The following is a 19,322-nucleotide window of genomic DNA, read 5'->3' as shown; positions in this document are numbered from 1 at the left end:
TCTCTACCTCAATGCCTCAAAGTTCGCGGCAAACTGGCTTTAAGTCTTTCAAAAATACTACCGGCACTCCGACAGCCGGCTAAGTTCAGCGGCCGATTGTTTGAAACTTAAACGGAAAAGATCGGAAATGACGATTGTGTACGAACTATATTAGGTGTTTGTCGTACAGGCAACTAGCATTACATTTTGTGAGTATATTTGGTGAATAATCAAACCTCAACAAATATTTGAAATTATAATTACGAACTCCCGTTGTCCTCTATTCATTCTCCTAAAATGCTTTCGAAGAAGGTGGAAGAAATTTTCAATACATGGTTATATAATAAATAAACTTATTGTATTATCCGCGATCTTAGCACATCTTAGCACCTCACGTGTGAAATTTCAATTCACCAATTATACCGCCTGAAAGGTCAGTTGGTCGTATTAATTCGTTGGGGCTAGAAAATTTTTTATTAAGGTTTAATAAAAATAGAAAATTTCACCTATGCACGATTAAGGAGCATTCTTTTTGATTACTTTTATAATTTAAGAGTAAGATACACCATGTGTATAAATTCATGCTACCGTTTTCTAATAAAAAACTATTTAAATAAAGCAGAAAGTGACGGAACTCAAATTGCGGGTTGTAAACGTCCAATAAGAATAATGAATTATTAGAAAAACTGTGGCATTGGAAAGTGACGGGTTAGATCCCGAAGCAATTCTATTCAAGGACGAGCTTCCACCTTAAGTTCATTTCGTATTTCACAAAACTTAGAAAACACTTGTAATCGATCGATAAATTAATGTATATTAAGTAAACATAATTCCGATGAATTATGTTATCTAGACGATTTTCCGATTGTCCGTGAATTAGCATCTGACCCTGACTCTTACTATTTTTCTTTCCAGTAGTTGTTCAGTGTCCAAGATAACAAGTTCACCAGCGTAAGTTTTGTTATGCACTTTTCTTCACGTGTGCTTTTATCGATAATTTAAGTTTCAACTAAATTATAAACTAATTATGAACTAAATAAAATTTGCAAACGATTGTAATTTTGAAAAAAGTTTGTTCACTCTTAATGTACACATATCTGTTTTTGGCCCTTGGACAAAAAAAGTCCATTAAAACTTTAACCACGGATATTACGCACAGATTCATGCTTAAATGCAATTTAAAGGTTTTCTATATCTGCAAACTGTACTTTTATACCTTAAAACGATCCAAGGTTGGCGTCGGAAGCCAACTTTCATTTCCAGGGTTTGGTTACTTCCAAATTAATCAGGTAGACAATAATTTGTGGCTCTCGTTGGATAGACCTTTTTCATCACATAGTTCATGGTTATATCGTTTGGCAACTTTTCTCTAAGTATATCATTTATCTGTTGTATTGTTTTCCCTTGTCTTCCCCATTTCTAGACTACTTGTAGCAAAGTTTCCTTTCCTTATTTTCTTATATGTTCCTCTCTTTATATTTTTGTACCAGGTTGAAATAATTTAACTATGTTGTTTCATATTACATCATTTATTAACTTATAAATCCTCATTTTCCCTGCTATTTTCCTCGGGTGCTTCATCCCCGCTGCTATTATTCTATTCTGGATCTTTTTGTTCATTATCCAAGTTTCACTTCAATATATTAACATGGGTACAGTTATCGAGTTGTATACTTCTGTTTTTATGTCTTCTCCAATTTCTTTTTTAAAATTATCTTATTAAGAGTATAGTATATTTGATTTTCTTTTATCACTTTTCTCGCTATCTCTATATTTATTTTTTCATCTTCAGTGAAAATAACTTCCAGATATTTATAAGTTGTCACTTTATCTACTCTTTGTCCTTTAATTATTAAATCTATCCCATTTTATCTTTTTTTTATCTACTATCAACTTTTTGCCTTTCTTGGTGTTTACTTCCTTTGTCAGGTCTTCTATTGTGTGTCTCTTTATAGTTCTTCTCTTTTAGAAGAAGTATAAACAGAAAAATTTATTTGTAAACCCGTTGAAAGGTCTTTGAGATATAATATATCCCACAACATTTAAATTTTCACACGCCCACGTTATTAGAAATCAAATTTCCTTCACAACTTTTTGATAAACAGTATGTTGCTTGGTCGAATTTAAATCTTGTAATTTTTTCAAGTTAAAATTAAAGATGATATATATAATTTATTTTGTTTTTTTTTCAAATTCATTTGAACAAATATGTTAAAACGAGAGTAACGAAATGTTTACATTGTTGACATTAATAATATTATTAAGACGCAAATATGTGTTGCCCCAACTTAATTCCTATGATTCATACGGTTTTATCTCGATTATTTTGTCCTACTTTTTCTTTAGTTTCTTGTGAATAAGATAACGGTAATCAAATCTTTTTGCATCTGTATTGTTAGTTGCCTAGCTGCTTAAAAAGTTTACCATTTCCTGTCCATGTCACTAGTCAAATATCAACAAAACTCAAAAAGTCAAATATTTTTGGTTCCAAATATAAATAATAATTAAAGAGGTTAGCCTATGAATTAATAGTTATATGTTATCAGTAGATAAGTGTTTAAGTGAGAATTTTATTAACGAACGCTTACAAATGTAGTTAATGTCAACATCAGGAAGTAATTGTAAATAAGGGATAATAAGGTAAACTTTTTATTTGAACTTAACGACATAACAATAATAGGTCATTAAACAATAATGCTCTTATATATAAAACGTAACGGATATCTTTAATTTATGGTTGATATATATACAAGTCGACAACTATGGTGACAAATATTTCCTTAGTATCAAGGCTACAATAAAAATAAACAAAATTTTTAAAATTCTGTACTTTCAGTCTGGTTTATTATCTGTTTCATATGCAAGTTACAAGGCATTTTAATCGGATTCTATTTTTATAGCAGTGTTTATTTTCCGTCGACGTTATTAAGTAGGTGTAGGTAGATCAAATTAAATTTTTTACATTAACATTGTGGTACACTAGTGGTGTTTCAACTTTGAAGTCAAAAGTTGTAAATTTCTTTTATTCTATTTGTGAGTGTTTCTATAGTTTATGCATAAATCGTTTTATCTAAATTTATAAGGAATTTACAAACAGTGCATTTCTGGATTAATATTTATCACAGGTAAGTAATTATACAAATACATGGTTAATTTGTCCAATATTAGTAAGGATGCATTTTGAGTTATTGGTTCAATTGCAAAATGAAAGAATATTATTTCTGTTTAACATTACCGTGCGTACATACATAGGGTGAAAGATAATTCCACTTGTCATTTCCTTTTTATTATTCAAAAACCACTTTGCATAGGTATATCCACAAACTTATATGTATATGTTTGTAAAGATTAGCAATTGAAATGCTCAATTAGTGTGTTTTATGTGTTTACTGTGTTTAAAAATACTTTTTTTGGTATAGAAAATACTCAGAATCTTTGCAAAGAACTAACTGAAATAATACTTTTTAAATTGATTAAAAAGTAATATATTAATTTGTGATTGAAGGAATAGAAAACATGTAGACTTTGAGATATTCAATTCCATCAATTTGATAAAACTTTTTTCTCTTAATTTAAACATTCGTTTTTACATTTTTTCAATAGATTATTGCACCTTATTCCTCTTAATATAAATTAAATGTTTCACTGCAATATCATTGACATTGGCTATGTCTTTTTTCGATTTTGCAACACATAGAGGTCATTACTGGTATTATAAATGCATCATTTAATATATAAAATGCATTATTTAATATATAAAATGTAAAAGGAGAGTTTCATCTATTTTCGTACTCTAGAGAAATATAGAAAATTAATTTCTGGAGTTGCATTATGTATCAATTTATCAAAAATTCTACAAATGTGCATGTATATGAAATTGAGGTTTAACAATCTTTATTAATAGTAACTGAATTATAAAGTAGTTGAACATTTCCATGTAATCAACTTACAACGTAAAGGGGAGTTTATCTATTTTTATATTATATTCACAGTATCTAATAAAATGGATAATACGCAAAAGCGACTCTATATAATTTTTTGGACCATAGAAAAAAGTGGAAAGAAAACATTATCTAGAAATAATGCTCATTCATTTTAGTTTAATAAGCAAATACCAACAGTCAACAAGTTTTTATTAACACCAATAAAGATAAAAATGTATATTTATTAAAATTTAGTAAATTCTTTGAGCAGGATATTAGGATAATAGAAAATATCAATACCTATTTAATTTTGATAGACATAAAAGGCATTTGGCTTCAATTCAAAAATATTATGACTTAATGGATAGTGTCAAAAGTATAATAAAATGAATTCTAAAAGTTTCAAAAAAAAATACATAAAGATGTATGTGGTGGTTGATTATAAATAGTGTGGGAAAAGAAGAATCATCTTTTATTTTCAAATTAATAATTTGCGACTATTTGTAGATTTTTTATGGGATTAAAGATATTGTGTTGGGATTATGGATAAGGTAACGGCGTACTTATGAAAAAAAAACTAAATACGTTATCAATTGAAAGATTATTTTATTTCTCTTAAAATTTCGGATGTATGTCCTCACAATGTTAAGGATCGGAGAGAACTAAACTACCTACTTATTACACTTAATACATTGCATGTGTTAAACAGATGTTTAAAATTAAAAAACTAAGTACAATGTCTTAAAAGAGAAAGATTTTTGCATTCAATATTCTCACATATTGTAATCCCATTGTGTGTATTTCAAACTTTGCATCTATTCTAATTATGTATTATATAAATTTGAATGAATTCTTTGAATCTCAGATGCAACTAGTAAATCATAATTTACAATAAATTATGATTCAAATATTATTATTATTGTATGTTACAGTAAATGTTCTTTAATCGATAAGTTCATTGAACTTCCATAAGTTCTATTTATATTTGTTATAAACTATTTTCAGATAACAAAATCAATAATTAATGCACAATTCATAATCTATGGATGGGAGCAGTTATGCAGATAAAACTAATAAAATCGTCTACTTTAATAATTTTTTACTGAAAATGTGAACTAATTATGTTTTATACAACAAAATTTCCTATTTTTCTCATGAAACATCACAGCTTTCTTTACCTAACTAGTTGAAGATTATTATCTGTTCTATAGAAAGTAACCGATTGTAACTGGTGATGATCCGACATCCAAAAGAGATTCCATGGTGTGGCACCAGAGCACGAGCCAAAAAAACAAACGTCACAAAAAGCACCATAAAATGTTGGCTATAAAAGTTTGGAACTGCGAGGGTATCCTTTTGATTGACTTTAAGGTATCAAAATTAACGTGAACGCGAAATATTACTCTTACTTTCTAAAGCAGTTGAGTCAAAAAATGATAATGCTCCATTCCACATTGCTTCGCTTTCCAAGGCCACGATGGGACTTAACAGAGATGGAACACCCAACACGCCTTGATCTGGTCCCGTCCGACTATTTTTTATTCGAGATTGTTGAAGGTCGAGTTAAGTTTAATTATCAATCCTTGTTTATCTTTGGTCTCCTAAATAATTTGCAAATGACATAATTATATAATTTATATGACGACGACGTTTATCTTCAAATAAAGGCTTAACGCCTCATCATAATATGGACTTTATACTTGCTATATGGACTACAGAATTTTTAATTATGTTTAATTTCTACACGCAGGCCATCAACTAATATTGAATAAATTTCGAGCTAGCTTCGTATATAAATAAAAATTGTTTTTTTTATATATTTCAATATTGAAAACACATTATTGAATTTCGCAATTCATTATCATAAAATATTTAGAAATAATATATTTAGATAATCTCACAAAGGGTTAAAGGATACATACCGAAATTGTTTTTGTGAAATTACTAAGTAGAATTCCGATAAGATAAAGCGTAATTTATTATTTGTTATTTACAAGGCACGCACCTTTTAAATATTCCTCGTCAGACTTGGTGTCCTAGAAATTATTAAAATGAAGCAATAAAATGTAAAATTTAAATATGACATTTCAGTTCAAAATACTTTTAATATAAAGAAAACTGTTTTAATATTACGTAAATATTATCCTGAAAGTCCTCTGTCTCTGAAATGATTTTCTGCTTTTATATGTACACCTTTGTTGCTGAACGACCAGGACCATCATTACTCTAACTTTGATTAAAAGCTTGGATATCTTCAAACCCAATCCAAGGGAATGTCACAGTAAATGACACTTTCGAGAAGTAGAGAATTGAATATTAAAATATTTTCTTGTACGATGAAAAACAAAAAATGTTTGGTTAGTCGAGCGATTTTCCTTTTTTTACCACCCTCGCCAAGCCCTGCAGAGGAATTTATTAAAAAAACTTCGAACTTCCACATCTCCGAATGTAGCGTTTCCGGCGAAACAAACTTGCTTAATAATTCCTTCATTCCTTGGGTATTATATTCTACAATTTTATTAACGCTGCCTGATATGTTTGAATGGTACAGATCAATTTGTCAAAATCTGTATACATTGTAAAACTTTGTTATACAAATATCTGTTGTTATTTTTTTAAAACTCTTCGTTCTAGATGATTCTTAGAACTTTGTTAACAATCTTCCTTTGTACATTACCAACATGGAGTCGATTACCTGAAGAATTGCGAGAGGTTAGAGAAGATGACAGCAGATGTTACCAACAGTGTTTTTATCAACCGGAGGATTCATGTCCAAGTCCTGACGATCCATGTAGATGTCGTCAATTGTCTACATGTAAAAAAGCCGTAATCTGTTGTGATGTGAATGACGAAACGTTGAAAGATCAGTTAAGGTGTAGAAGTAAGTCAAATATATAATATTTCAATTATTGCAACATATCAGTATTTATTTACTCAAGGATATATACAAGTAATTGAAGGATTATATTTATGCTGGTAATTCTTATACTAAGATTGTTGTTTGTTATTTTGTGACTTAATTTCAATAATTTGCCATTAATTTTTTTGTAGATCTTGTTCCAAATGAAATAGAAGCTCTGCATATCAGAAACGCTACTTTAGAAGTTTTAAATCTCACACTGGCCGAATGGAAGCATTTACGATCTATGGCTATAACTGATGGAAAAATAAAAACTGTAAGTGGAGCTTTTTCCAAAATGACGGCAGTCTCCTGTTTGAATTTATCATCGAATGGTATCACAGAGTTTCAAAAGCGGTCGCTTTGTAATCTATTTAGTTTGAGTTTTCTGGATCTGTCTCACAACAATTTAACAGAAGTTCCTAATTTTAAATTAGAAGGCCATATAACATTAGATATTGTCGGTAAGTATAACAAAAATTTCATAAAATACATAATACAATCTTATTAAAAACACAACAAATTTAGTTTCCAATTAGCTCAAATTAGTAAGTTCACTCAGGGGCTGGGTTTTTTTTTTATAAAAAAAGCACAATCTTTGATGATTTTTCCTACATATTTCAGATTTAGTGTAGCTGAAAAGTTTTTAGCTCCTTCGTATTCTTTTATCAATCCGAAAGGTGTGTACAATGTACAAATAACTCAAAATTATCATCGGCCTGATTATTTCATTAATTATATTTTGATTAGTATGACTGAAGTTTTTCAAGATTATATTATGAAAAACTAAAACTGAGTTAGTGGTTCTTATATCTTTTTTAAGTATTTTTTAATTTTTCATTTAGTCGTGGAATTTATTTATTTTTGATTTAATCCCTGAGAAATAATTCTGTTTTTGTAGGAAATCCTATGATATTGTGCCAGAGCGTGAAAGATACGTTTAAAAGGGCAAATATATCATTCAATAACGAAAATAATACGTATTGTGCCTCACAAACTAATTACGATTGGTTTACTTCCAAGTATAATGTACTAGTTTCAGAATTAAGAAGAATTTACGAGGTAACTTCACAAAATTGTGGAAATAATTTATTTCAAAAAAAAAAAAAATAATGTAGTTTGTTTCATTTTAGTTAGAAGACAATTGTGTTCCGAATTGTACCTGTAACATACAAAGTCTGAATTTTGGGGAAGGTATGCCCAGAGTTTTCACAGTTGATGTAAATTGCTCAGAAATGAATTTGCTCACATTACCAAAACGTTTGCCGCCCTACACAGTGAAATTAGATGTTTCTAATAATAACGTAAGCATATTATAAAAGTGACCTTATATTTGTGGTTATTCTTCACAAAATTAGTCTCCAATATAATAATTAATCGTTTCTTTCATAAATTATAATATTTTCTATTCCTACTAGCACCTATTTTCACTCAAAACCATAAATTAAAAAATGTACAATTGAGTTAGTTACTAAAATTTGATTTTATCCATATCATTTCAATTCTAAGTTCATCTAAAGTGTCTTAGCTCAACTTTATAGTTTATAGAGAACAGTTCGTCGAAAATACCTTAAATCAGTTTTTTAATAATTTGTTTACAGATAACATCCCTGAAAGAGTTAAGTGATTCCTCTTATAATTTCTTGAAGGAGTTCAATGCTGATAATAATCAAATAGAATCACTAAAACTTTTGGAAGCCACTGGATTCAGATATACCTTAGAAGTATTGAGTTTAAGAAACAACAAAATCAAATATGTAAGTTTATTTTCCATTAACCAAAACAGCTGTCATTCTTTAATGTTTTAGTGATCTAACAACTTCTAAATTCTCATATGCTTAACTTTTTCAACAGTTTCTATTATATTTTTGTTACTAATGCTACAACCAGTCTTCGAGTATCCCCTAAACATATATCGAACAGTAGAACTTCCAATTGTTTGGTCCAATTATCCTCATTCCAAAACGAGGGAAGCAGATACAGGACGTCACATCATAAAGACCAATCAACCTGCTATCAATATTATCTAAGGTCTTAAAAAAGTTGGTATTGCAGCATATAGACCTTATCCTAAATATGATTTCAGATCACAAATTCGGATTTCGCCATAAACAGTGTCATCGAGTAGTTGAAACCATCAATACAGGTATAGAGGAAAAAAATACTGCTCGGCAGCTTTCCTGGATGTTAGCCAGGCTTTCGATAAAGTCTGGCATGTAGGTTTGTTAAATAAAATCAAACTCTATCTACGCTTCTGTCATATATTTCAAGCCACTGAAGGGCCAGCCCTGTACCTGATATATATTTCTGATATTCCAACCTCAAACTACACTACGATAAGCACATTTGCTGATGACACTGTGATACTAGCTATACATGAGAATCCAATAATAGCTTCTGCCAATCTTCAAGACCACTTATTTCAGATCGAAGATGGAAAATAAAAATTAACAAAAACAAATCCCAGCACATAATATTTACCCTAAGAAAAAGCCAATGTCCTCCAGTTACTATTAACAACATAATGATACATGTAACTTCTTGTGTCAAATACCTGGAAGGGAACACCTAGCCAAGAAACGATAGCTAGTCAACTTAAAGTTCCAAAAACTATATTGGCTACTCGGAAGAAGATAGCCAGTCTCACTACAAAATACAATCTTATTATATAAGACAGTCATCATACCCATCTGGAATAGAATTATGGGGATATGCCAGCAAATCTAGTATTGCTCCCATACAACGGGGACAATCTAAAATCACTAGTCAATGCACCATGGTAAGTCACAAACAAATTGATCCATCAAAACTTCGTATTCCAACAATACAAGAGACAGTACAAGAAGGAACTACCTAAAACTGGATAGCCATCCATAAAGTGCAAGAAATCTTCTCACTGGACATTCTCAAGACCAAACTATAGGTCCATAGCCAACAGAATAACTCATAGAAAATGTATTTTTGACTGCTGTTAATAGTACAAAAAAATGTTTGGTTTACACAATTTTTCCTTTAGTTATTTTATATTACGAAACATCTGTAATGGTTAGCTAATAAGAAGCTGAAATGAAAATTAAATTTCCTAATATCATTACAAATTTGTTATCTAACTTTTATTATTTACCAAATTTCATCATACTACTTTTGGTTATATTTTACTATTTTGTCCATTGCAAAATTTTATTGGCAGTGCTGTTCATAAATATAGACAGGAGGACTATGATCAAACAACAACCGGCTTGAAAATTTCAATACAAGATATTTTTCATTATTATTTTTTAGAAAGTAAGTTTTAAAGGTTTTAAAAAATCTAAAGATTGTTAAACTGTTGTCTTATTCAAGACATAAAAAGATTTATGTGTATGTTAAAAACTGACCTCTTCCTTGGTAATACTGTTGATAAATATAAATTTTTTATCATTTCAATTTATTGACTACCAGTCCGTTATATTTTCTTAACTTCCTGTAGAAAAGTGTAATATGAATTTGATTTTACTTTGTTTTAATATCATAAATCTGAGATGGTAAAATGGTATTTTTCGAACCATTTTTTTTATTCATAAAATATTTTATTTCAGATTGATCCATACTTGGTAGAAGTTTATTGTCGTACTTCAAAATATATGCGTCAATTCAATTTAGGATTGAATAAATTGAGTTGTGACTGCGCTACTATAACAGATTTCAAGGTGAGATAATCACTAACATCTTGTCGTTTCTCAATCATATCAAACTTAACCAAATCCCTTTTATTAGTCCAATTACCAGTTCTGTCTTTATTCTTTTCTTGGACGACCCAAGTTGCTTCAGTAATTCTAACCATGCCTATTATTATATCGATAGAAATAATTATAACTGTCAGTCATTAAACTATATAGAGATAAGTCTAAAGTATATGAATTCTTTATCCTGAAAATATTCATTCAAATAGAATTTTTTTTTTAATATTGAAATATGTGAAGTAAATCTAAAGTCTGTTATTAAAAATTGGGTTCTAATTAACCGTCTGAACAGTAACAAAATCTACACAGACCACATGATGTTAAATAATAGAATAGAAGACAATAAAACAAATATTTTTCCTGTTTATTTCTATTATCTATTTGAAGATTAAATAAACTATGTTACATAAATCATAAAGTCAGTATTCCAAATTATATCTAAGCTACAAAAACTTACTAAATTTATATTTATTTCAGATGTGGTTGGAGACCAAAATTAGTTTGATTGTAGATTACAAGGAGATTAAATGTGAAGATACTGACATCAGCATCATAGATTTAGATCCATCGAAGTATTGTCATAGCTCAGAAGATTGGACTATTTATATTTATTGGATAATAGCCGTCGAAGTGTTTTTGTTAATTAGTCTTGTTGCTAAAGTAACCTACGATTATTGGGTATTTAAAACAGCTGGTTATTTGCCTTGGCCAGCTAGCAAAATGCCAAAATTGCCTTGTGATTGGCTATGTGAGTGAAATTTTATGTGAATAATTTTTTGAAACGGTTGTGAGTTGTGATATTTATATTATGATGAAAATGTAAGTACAAGAAGCCTTATATGGTTTGGAAAATGTTATTGCAAAAGAACTGATAGGATTGGTAAAAAGTTCCATATATTTAACCATAAACATTTTTTTCAAATACCTACTCTTGAAATAATATTATAAATGCTTATATATGTGCCTTCTGTTGACAACTAAATTTCATATTCATACCGAACACACTTTTTAGTACCACTACTTATACAATTATACTGTCTGTGTTTTTCGAAAATCGAGTTATCGTCTTCAGAAACCAAACGTAAAATTTTTAATCATTTTACTTATGACAGTGCCTGTCGGTTGTCGATATTGGCTAACCTACTTTATTTACAGTGACACAAAATGGTATTGAAACTTCTTCTTATTCCCTTTACCTTTACGAATGAAGACTTGGGTCCATAAAAGCTCAGCTGTTTCTAGTTTATTTTGTTCATTATTTAAGTCTTTGTTCTTTACCTTGTCCTACTTAGTTTCTCGCTATATTTTTCTTAAGTGTTTCATATCTATTGTTCTAGTTTTATCTTTCTTCTTCATTGTCCGTTTTTCTGCTGTGTTAATGCCAACTCATAAATTTGTAAGTCGTGGAATTCTTATTCCAACACTTCCGATTCAGGTTAATTTAAAAGAAAACTTGATTTATCCATTATTTGCATCTCTGATCCTAGAAGTTTATGTGTTCCAAAAAGAACAAGTAGTTCTTGTCAACAATTCAATATAGAGATTATTTGAAAAAATCGGATACTTCAAATTCCATATATTTTTCTACAGAGAATTTGTAAATATATTGAAAATTTGACTTGAACTTTGTATATCAAGTTAATAGATTAAATGTTTTCAAATATTCTCTATTTAATACAAACAGGATGTCAATTTATATAAAGAAGTAATAACTACATAAAGCTTTTATCAAACTATTTGTATAAGAGTCATTTGTAACAAAAACAAGAATTTATTTATTATTTATATTGTATTTAAGAGGCTTTTGAACAAGTTAATGATTGTTTTTTTCTTCCAAACACACTTTTGTCTGCAAGAGTCTTAAAATTTCAATTATTTCATATACATTATGTTCTTGAATTGTCACTTGATTATGAAGAACCTGTATCAGATGACCATTGATATAATTATCTTTGTTAAACATTTTCTCCAATATTTATTGCAATTTGTTCAGAACAATTATTATTTTTTCGTTTTTAATTTGTTGTGTCAACAGTATTTGATCACTTTTTCATGTTAAGAAACAAATTAACTCTCAATTCAATCACTTATCGATTCTCTATGTATTTAAAATGACTTTCTCTCTATAACCAGACAAAATACAAAAACTTTATATCAAACGATTAATAGAACTTTACAAAAAATTTAATTCACTAATTCTTAACACTTTTTTGTTTTAGTAATAATAATAAATGTTGAGCATTACCATTTTTCAAATGTTCAAAGTATGTACATCTATTTTTATATTTTAAAATAATTTTTTTTTCAACTGGACATCTAATTTTATTAAGCAAAAATTAAATATCAATAATCCACCAGCTTATAGTTTGATGAAAGTAGCATGTATTTGTTGCTTTTCATTATATAATGTAATTTATAATATACCTTTATGTGATTTATATAAAAAAAACAACGCTTCCTTATATATACAACGATAAAAATGTTTAGTTTTATATAAAGTATTTATTTTGTACTACTTTAATTCGGTAAGAATTACCACCAATAAAATTGTTCTAAAATTAGAATCCATATCCAAGTTTAAGCGCATAATTTGGATAAATAATTTTGTAGAATTTAGTTACTAGTTAGAACGTTTTACGACGTTGTCCAATTCCCATTTGCCATTGTTTTCTATTGTTGCAGTCTTCCTCTTTTAGTTCTCGCTCGCTTATTGATCGTTTTATTCCTTATATCCATGTTCTCTTGGGCTTCCTCTATTTCAGTTTTGTGGTGGTATCCCTCATCCCCAATTGCTTTCTTTCTATACACGTTGTAACTGTCGCTTTTGCACCCATCTCGATGTTCTAGATGCCCTTCTCATCGCGTCTCATTTTATAGCTTCTAGTTTCCTTTTCATTTGTTCTTTTTCTTGTTTACGCCTAAATATCTATAACTATAACATTTTTTTATTGTTTCTTTATATTCCCGATCAAGATCCCCGGTCTCTTCGCCAATGCAGAACTTGTTAATTAAATTGAATATCTTAGAATGAAGGACACAACATATTTTCATATTTAACCAATGATTTGATCTGTGGCATCTAATTCAATCTATTTATTACAAGAATATATTTTAAATCTTGATGTTAATGCAAATTCAATATTCACACGTACCGGGTGAATAAGTTTTCACATACTGCACAATTCAAGAGCTAGTTGCCTCATGTCTAGTTAAGTCTGTATTAACACTCACATTATCTAACGCCTATTTCAATAACTAAGTGATACACTGAAGATGATAACTTAGTTATTGAAACGCGGATCAGACAATATAATCGTGACTGTGTAATTGTAAGAAACAGTGTTCATATAAATAGGTGGACAATGTGAATTTCTCATAGTTAATACACTGGATATTGTTTAACATTTTTATGAATATTTTTTCTACATTAAGGAGGGAATGACTTTCAATAAATTTATTGGTGGAAATATTTTAAAAATTATACAGCATATTGTTGTTACCTTACTGTTAACAATTAAGACCCAAATACAATAAGGTATTGGTTGAAATTAAATTGTTATTTTGCTCAGTTGTTAATTTTGATAATTGTGATGTCTATCATAGCTGTACTGGAAAAAAATTAATATATATAATAATTAAAATAATTTTAAGTTATTTATGTATCTGTTTCTTGTATCATTGGATTGATTTATTAATCAAATATTTATGGTATGGCAATTCGAAGATTGGTGAAATTACAATTATTTCAACAGTTTTAACAAATAAAAATAATATTAATTATTAAAAGATGATTAATATATTTTTCTTGATAATTATTTTTAATTTTAATTTTTTTTATCAAAATAAAGATTGATCCAGAAAAAAATAAAAAGGCTAAGTAAAAAATTTAAAAAAAGTTGATATATTCCATATTATTTTTGACTGCATTTTCATTGTGTTCATTTTAATATAATATTTAGTATTAATCATTTTGTAACTGGATTTCTCTCCAAAATTTACAAAGACAATCTCATTTTTTCTCGTTCATCTTTTCTGTATAAACCAATATTAACCTTGCTCCTACAGGAGTTGTGTAACTTTGCTATGCCAATGATTTCTTTTAAATTGAATTTATTTTCTTGCGAGGGTGTTGCAAAATTCTTCTGACTTTTAGCTATCCCATAATAAATTTTTACCCTTAGATATGTCGCTGCTAAAATGTGGTCAACAAGGATGTCTAAAGGTCAAGATTTCAGCATGTTAATGTCCTATAACGCAACACTTACAATTAGGCAGCCTCATTTGGTAAACTTGAGTTTTTGCAACCCCAATAGTATTTATACATTCGACTGGCACTACATAATGATTTTGTACAAGAAAAACAGTATGGAAATATATTTGTTTAAATGGTTTATGCCAGATATGTTTTTTAAAAAAGGGATTTGCTCAGTACTTTATTTATCATTTAATAGTCTGCAGGTTGTGCTAAACAATTATGTATATAAATCATACCTACAATTATTTATGGGATTAATAAAAAAATACAATTTATTGAGACATTTTTATTTTTTTCCAAAAAATTTAAAGGTTATAAATGACCTTTCTTCAGTGGTACACATGGCGATAAGGTTTACCAAATAAATTAGAGTTTAGATCACAGTACAATCAAACAGTATGTGATCAGTAAACTTTTAATTTCATATCATTTTTATAAAAGCGTCATATTTTATTGATAATGACACACCAATTACCCTGATCATAATAACTTTTTGTGATTAAGACATTTTTAACTTTTTTACAAAGGTTATCTAATTCATTTTCAACAAAAACATGATAAAATCTAAGAAAAGTACGATCATTTTCTTTATTCCTCTTTAGTTTCCATGGTACTAACATATCATCATGTTTAAACTGAGTTCTATTTATATGAATTGGTAAGGAAACTTTTTCAGATATCTGTATCACTTCATTATTATATTCAGTTACAATATTCGAATTTTCTTTACGGTTTTTTCTATCTTGCTTTATATAAGTTGTTCTTTCTTGATTTTTGCATTGATCTTTTGCCCAAACGTAAATTAAAGCTTTGCCGCCTGGTTTCAATATCCGTACTATTTCTTTTATAGCTTTAATACGCCTTTCCTAAAAAAAAATGATCACTTAGAACAAAAACTAATAATACCATCCCCATCCTTATAACTACCAATAATTCCTTTATTAACTTAAAATCTACACAGTGCATTCAAATGGCACTAATGGCATTATAATCGTTATCTCCACAGTTATTAGCCTGATTCTTTCAGATATTAGAAAGCATATTTATTAGTTTTAAAGTTATAGAACATGAAATAGAAATATATTTTTGCTGGTAATAAGTTCCAGCAGGATAATACATCGCCACACCTTATTATTACATTTTGAAGTTACCAGAATGATGTTTTCAAGTTAGGTGAGTTATAAGAAAAGGTACAGTATCTTATTTGATTTTGAAATATGTGCTTCCAACTATTTATAACATAATAATCTGCTAGGAGTGAATCGACTTATCAGCTAATGGATATTTATTTCACTATTTTATATATTATTAAATTTAGCTTTATTTTAATAAGTACTTGAATGCATTGTAACTAATATTTAATAAATAGCCATACCAACCTCATTTGCCAAATGATGAATTACAGCAATACTTATAGCTCCATCTACGGAACTATCTCTGAGAGGTAAATTTAAGCAACTGGCAATAAAAGACTGAAATCCTCTTTTTCTACATATATCAATTAAATTAAAGCTTGTATCACAACCTATCTGTAAACAAATAGATTAAAATAGTGAATAAATTTTTATACAAGAAAATTTTATCAACTTTTGTAGTAACATGAATGTAGTTAATACTTATAGGATAATCAATCAATAAATTTTTCTTTTACACTCTAGATAGTTCACAAGAAGTTCAATAATGAAATCAAATGTATAAATAAATAATTCTTACATTGAGAATATCTTCATTACTCCCAAGGTATTTACCATTTCCACAACCAACATCTATTAAAAGAGACCCCTTTTCAAATGATTCTAAAAAGTGTACAACATTAGGCCAAGGTTTATGCCTGGTGTCATCAAAATGTTCTGCTATATTTTCATAAACTTTATGCACATGTTCTTTTTCCAATTCAGAGGCATCATTATTCTTTATATCCCTGGAATTTCCCATGTAAGAATCACATTTAGATTTGTAATTACATGTGCAAGAACCTTGTAAAACTTTTCTAAAAGTAAAAGAAGTTCTAACTCCTCTTTCTAAAGAAGTAAAACCGTTTTCTGTAGGAACTATATCAAACTTTCTTGGTGTTATACCATGTGTCCAGTCATATCTAGATTCACCTGACATAATGGCTAATGATCGTTGAGGTAATAGTACGCAAATATGTTGATCATCTTTTTTAAATTCCATTACTACAGATGATCCTAACGAAAGAGACATAATAGGGTCGTCAAAGGCACTATGTGTATCTACATGATGTGGAATTCCTTGCCCTGGAATATAGTGATTGATTGTAAGTTGATCCGGTACAAAGTTATAATACTCCGTGTTTTTCAACCGTTCCCACAAATTACATTCTCCTGGAATACTCTCTGGCAGTGGTTTATCTTTATCTACATTATTTGTATCATATCTAAATTCATATCCAAAATGTTTAACTTGTCTATGTCGCATTTGACTAGTTGTATTTGAATCAAAACTACATAATTGTAATAGAACTTTTTCCTCATCAGAAGTCACAAAATTATTTAAAATTATTAACCCTGGTACTATCCCATGCCACATATTTTTCAAACACAAATCTGGTAGTTTATCAGCATACAATAAATAAATTGGTTTTGAATCCTGGGCAATGTTAAGGATGCCATTATAATTATTATAAGCTTTAACAGCAGATGCTTCTTCTTTGTACTGGACAAAACAGCAGGATTTTCCTGGAATCAGTAAAATATGTTGCAAAGCACCATATTTTGAAAAATATTCAAACACTGTTTCTTCTGTTAATCCATTTATCAAACCTGCATTTGCAATAGCTATTATCTGAAATTTTAAACATTTTAATATTCATTTGATATCTTAGATTATTTGGTAGTAAGAAGTAGTATCTAAATTTAAGTATGTAAATCCAATTGGAAAACTGAACAGAAATGAGCTCTTATTCATTAATTGAATGGAATATCAAGGCAATCTTAACTGTCCCATGTTATGCATATTGCAAACAAATGGAACTCTAATATATTGTAAAAATTTTAAGGTTCATATGGTAAGAATACGAACTGGGACACTACATAGTTATACTTTCCTTTAATATGATGTATATATAGATTTATAATAATTTGTTAGTTTTTAACATGAGATTTAATTATAAAGATCATTACTTAATGGAAAAGATATTGAAGGACGTGTGTTCAAATTGTTCGTTTTGTTAGACAAGTTAAATAACTGATTATGTGAATTGGAACCGGCTTTACTTAATTTAATTGACATCATAATATTCTGTTAACAATATCTCTACAGCAATTCAAAACATATCAATATAAGTAATAATAGAAATATATTTTTGGGCAATACATAAGAAGTACACATTAACCTTATTAACTTTATTTATTGAACACTGAATACCAACTTCTTGGAATACAATTCGCAGGAGTTTTCTCAACTTCTTTTCTATTTTCTTCAATTTTGCAGCACTTAAAACATCATGTTCCATTGGAAATTTTATTTTATCACTTCAAATATGTTTTTGTCGTGCTAAATTTCAAGTTAACCTAATTATTCTTTCTTCTTTCTTTCAGAGATTCTAACGTAGGTATAAATTGCATTGGAAAAAATCCACAGACATCGTGGCAAATATCCATTATATATATATATATATGAATGAATACAAGATCTTAATTTCAAGCTTATTTTAATAAGACCCGTCTAGGCCTCTAAACGGAAAATAAAAAGATAACTTGACATCAAAGGGTTTTTCGGAAAGTATGATTCGGAATCATCTCCTTAGGAATAAATGTTTTCCCACGTAAGAATTTTTCCATTGATCTGAATAAATAGTAATCTGACGGTGCAAGTTCTGGACTAGATGCTCGATGTAGTAACTTTCGCAGTATAGGGTTTAATTGTAGGATAACCAGCTTTCGGTTAATTAAACCTGGATATTTCTATGATAAAATCTCATATAATCAACTTTCAAATTTGAGAAATAAAATTGTATTTTCATGTATGTAAAAATGATGCGGTAAAAGTTCGTGTTATATATCTATAAAGTATTAATTTTGAATTGAGATCGTCCTCGAACTGCTAGAACCATTGTATAAAGTTATTTATCTATACTGTTTTGAGCTCTATTGAGACTAAGTTGGAATTTTTGGAACCGTTGGTGATATTCATAGTGAACACATTGTTTACGCTACCACTACACCAACACTCACTATTACACTGTCTGATGGTCTGAACATAAACATTAACAATAACTTGGTTAGACAGTGTAATAGTGATTGTTGGTGTAGTGAGAGCGTAAACAATGTGTTTAGTATGGACATATTTGAGAGTTCTCTTTACGTCTTTCCTCCATAGTTAGTTCTTACCGTACAGTTTTATCGTAAAAGTAAAATCATTTTAGTTTCTAATGAATATTCATTATCATTTGGATCTAGTGAATTTTGGGGACTTTTCTAAATAAAAATTGGTAATTCTGGCGAGTTCGATCTGTTACTGTATACATATGTTACTGGTTACTAATTGTGAAGTTGTTTTTCTGATCACAAAATATTTGCTAT

At 28.8% G+C, this 19,322-nt stretch overlaps 2 protein-coding genes across 4 annotated transcripts; one reads left to right on the top strand and one right to left on the bottom strand.

Moving 5' to 3' along the window:
• The first annotated feature begins 2,430 nt into the window (after nt 1–2,430).
• Nucleotides 2,431–15,047, top strand: LOC130442072 (protein halfway). 2 transcript variants are annotated; one of them, XM_056776065.1, is made up of 8 exons: nt 2,431–2,619; nt 6,537–6,783; nt 6,954–7,265; nt 7,703–7,863; nt 7,935–8,105; nt 8,403–8,558; nt 10,380–10,490; nt 11,001–15,047. In XM_056776065.1, exons 2-8 carry the CDS (start codon nt 6,537–6,539, stop codon nt 11,277–11,279), a joined length of 1,437 nt encoding a protein of 478 aa, XP_056632043.1. In that variant the 5' UTR covers nt 2,431–2,619; the 3' UTR covers nt 11,280–15,047. The 2 variants fall into 2 exon arrangements, with proteins under 2 accessions (XP_056632043.1, XP_056632044.1); XM_056776066.1 differs by lacking the exon at nt 2,431–2,619 and adding an exon at nt 2,676–3,104.
• Nucleotides 15,048–15,049: 2 nt separating this feature from the next.
• On the bottom strand, nt 15,050–18,987 carry LOC130442071 (alkylated DNA repair protein alkB homolog 8). 2 transcript variants are annotated; one of them, XM_056776062.1, is made up of 4 exons: nt 18,134–18,987; nt 16,492–17,583; nt 16,158–16,307; nt 15,050–15,644 (listed from the first exon to the last, which is right to left on the bottom strand). In XM_056776062.1, the coding sequence occupies exons 1-4, from the start codon at nt 18,251–18,253 to the stop codon at nt 15,222–15,224; spliced, it is 1,785 nt and encodes a 594-aa protein (XP_056632040.1). In that variant the 5' UTR covers nt 18,254–18,987; the 3' UTR covers nt 15,050–15,221. The 2 variants fall into 2 exon arrangements, with proteins under 2 accessions (XP_056632040.1, XP_056632041.1); XM_056776063.1 differs by having other exon boundaries at nt 18,170–18,356.
• Nucleotides 18,988–19,322: the final 335 nt, after the last annotated feature.

This window comes from Diorhabda sublineata, chromosome 3, assembly GCF_026230105.1.
Source record: "Diorhabda sublineata isolate icDioSubl1.1 chromosome 3, icDioSubl1.1, whole genome shotgun sequence".
NCBI classification, from domain to species: Eukaryota; Metazoa; Arthropoda; class Insecta; order Coleoptera; family Chrysomelidae; genus Diorhabda; species Diorhabda sublineata.
The sequence above is the reverse complement of the archived record's forward strand: the minus strand, read 5'-3'. Positions and strand labels throughout refer to the sequence as shown.